Source organism: Elephantulus edwardii, unplaced genomic scaffold, assembly GCF_000299155.1.
Source record: "Elephantulus edwardii isolate Elephantulus edwardi_28Jun2011 unplaced genomic scaffold, EleEdw1.0 scaffold00437, whole genome shotgun sequence".
Classification (NCBI taxonomy): domain Eukaryota; kingdom Metazoa; phylum Chordata; class Mammalia; order Macroscelidea; family Macroscelididae; genus Elephantulus; species Elephantulus edwardii.
The window spans coordinates 39332-41176 of NW_006400187.1; the positions used below are offsets into that span (position 1 = coordinate 39332).

The 1845-nt window shown below is 36.8% G+C and overlaps 1 protein-coding gene across 1 annotated transcript in view; it reads right to left on the reverse strand.

Annotated features, from left to right (window-relative positions):
• The window catches only part of SPAG17 (sperm associated antigen 17), a 395169-nt gene that overhangs the window by 29838 nt on the left and 363486 nt on the right, over positions 1–1845 (reverse strand). Inside the window, exon 43 of the mRNA XM_006902657.1 lies at positions 775–911. Within this exon, the coding sequence (XP_006902719.1) occupies positions 775–911 (137 nt within the window). The remainder of the gene's footprint in view (positions 1–774; positions 912–1845) is intronic.

A 1845-nucleotide genomic window follows, 5' to 3' on the forward strand; every position in this document is an offset into this window, starting at 1 on the left:
CTGGATCATTTAACATTCTGCCTAAAGCATCCTTGATTATATCAACTCGAGGTTTGAATTTGTTCTTCAGTTCCTTGAGCTTAAGAAATCCTGAATGAGTTCAGCCCTTTTGATTTTCTGACTCTAGCTTCTCGCACCGAATAATAATTATTAATATTTAATTGGTGGGCACATATACTGTTTACCAACAGAGATGAGACAGAATCTTATTTCTGGGTGGAGAGGTGACATAAAAGATACAGCCCAAAGAATGAGACAGGCCTCTGCAGAAGCAGGGTTGGAAAAGCTCTTAAACACTAAGGAAAGCAGCAGTTTCATGCTTTTTAAGAACTAAGGGAAATCCGTGATGGCTGAAGAATGAATAATATGAAGTTAGGTTAGAGAGGACGGGCAAATGGGAACTTGTCACAGCAGGTTATTTGGATTTTATTCCAGGAGTTATGAAAAAGGTGACTTTGGAGCCCCCTACCCAATAGTATGCTGGTAAACTGGCTCTCTAGAAAGAAGAACCTTAAATAAGAGTGTTTGTCAATTTCTATGGTGTAAGTACTATTAGTATGGCAGATTTCAAGTTACCGATGTTTTAACAACTGAATCATCAAAGTTCCCTCACTAAGCTGTATAAAATGGCTCCAGCACATAATTAGTTTATCTCTGCATAGCTTTGGTAGCAAGATAGTAGGGCCCAGTTGCTGGAAATTAATATCTTCAACGAGTCAACATTATACAAAACGCTGGTTGGCTTTGGACACTTTGATCCCATGTCTATTTTACCTTTGAAAGAGGTTGAGATCTGGGCTTGGCACTCAGGAAATAATGAGGCAATTTCACTTTCTCTTTCCTCACTTGTCCCATAACATCCTGCAGCAACGACTGAGTTGGAATTTTCAGGGGTGTAGAATATTCTGATTCTGTTGGCGAGAAATTTCAAATTATGCCATATTGGTATGCTACTCCAAGCCATTTGGGGCAATACCTGAAATATTGGAGTATTTGCAAAGTTTGTTTTTCTTTTATTCTGGAAGAGTATTTAAAACCACAAAAAGCTTTCATGTGAGAGTTTTATATATTTACATCTTGCAAGGTAATTTTGCATGTGTTACCTAATGTAACACTCCACAGAGCCCCTAATGGGGTGGCAGGGTAGTTCCTATTTGCATCACCTTTCCAAAAAAATGGGAAAAATAGGACTAAGTGTCTTGTTTATGATGAATTGAACTTAATTCCACATTTTTAGGATTTTTTTTTATTAAATCAAACTGTATAATTAAACACTAACAATTTGAGATTTCTTAAAATTAAGAACTTTGATCCTATTGCTGTATTTGTAGTTTAAAAAGTGACTTAGTGATTATATAGTAATAAAACCTAGGAATCATCTCTTCCTTGACTAGATTTGGTAACTTCTTTTCCTTAGTTTTGAATGAGTAAATGAAAGTAGATAATTCATGTACTTTCAGCTGTATATATCCAAATACAGAGGAAGTTAAAAGAATTTTTCTTTCATTTATAACATTTAAATGTTCCTTGTTACCTTCACATCATCAAAAGGAAGGGGACTCATATATGAGGATACACTATCTGCAGAGGAGCACTACACACAAGTTTGCAAATACAGTTTTACTTCATTTTCTTTCAAGTCTCTGGGCTAGAGGTTATATAATGGCTATCTAAAGTACTCAGGAGCAACAGTGTCTCTCTGGAGACTAAGGTGCGCCTGATACAGGCCATGGTATTTGCAATCTCTTGTTATGCATCAGAGAGTTGGATAATGACTAGGGAGGACAGAAGGAGAGTGGATGCTTTTGAGCTGTGGTGCTGGAGAAGGGTACTGAATGTACCATG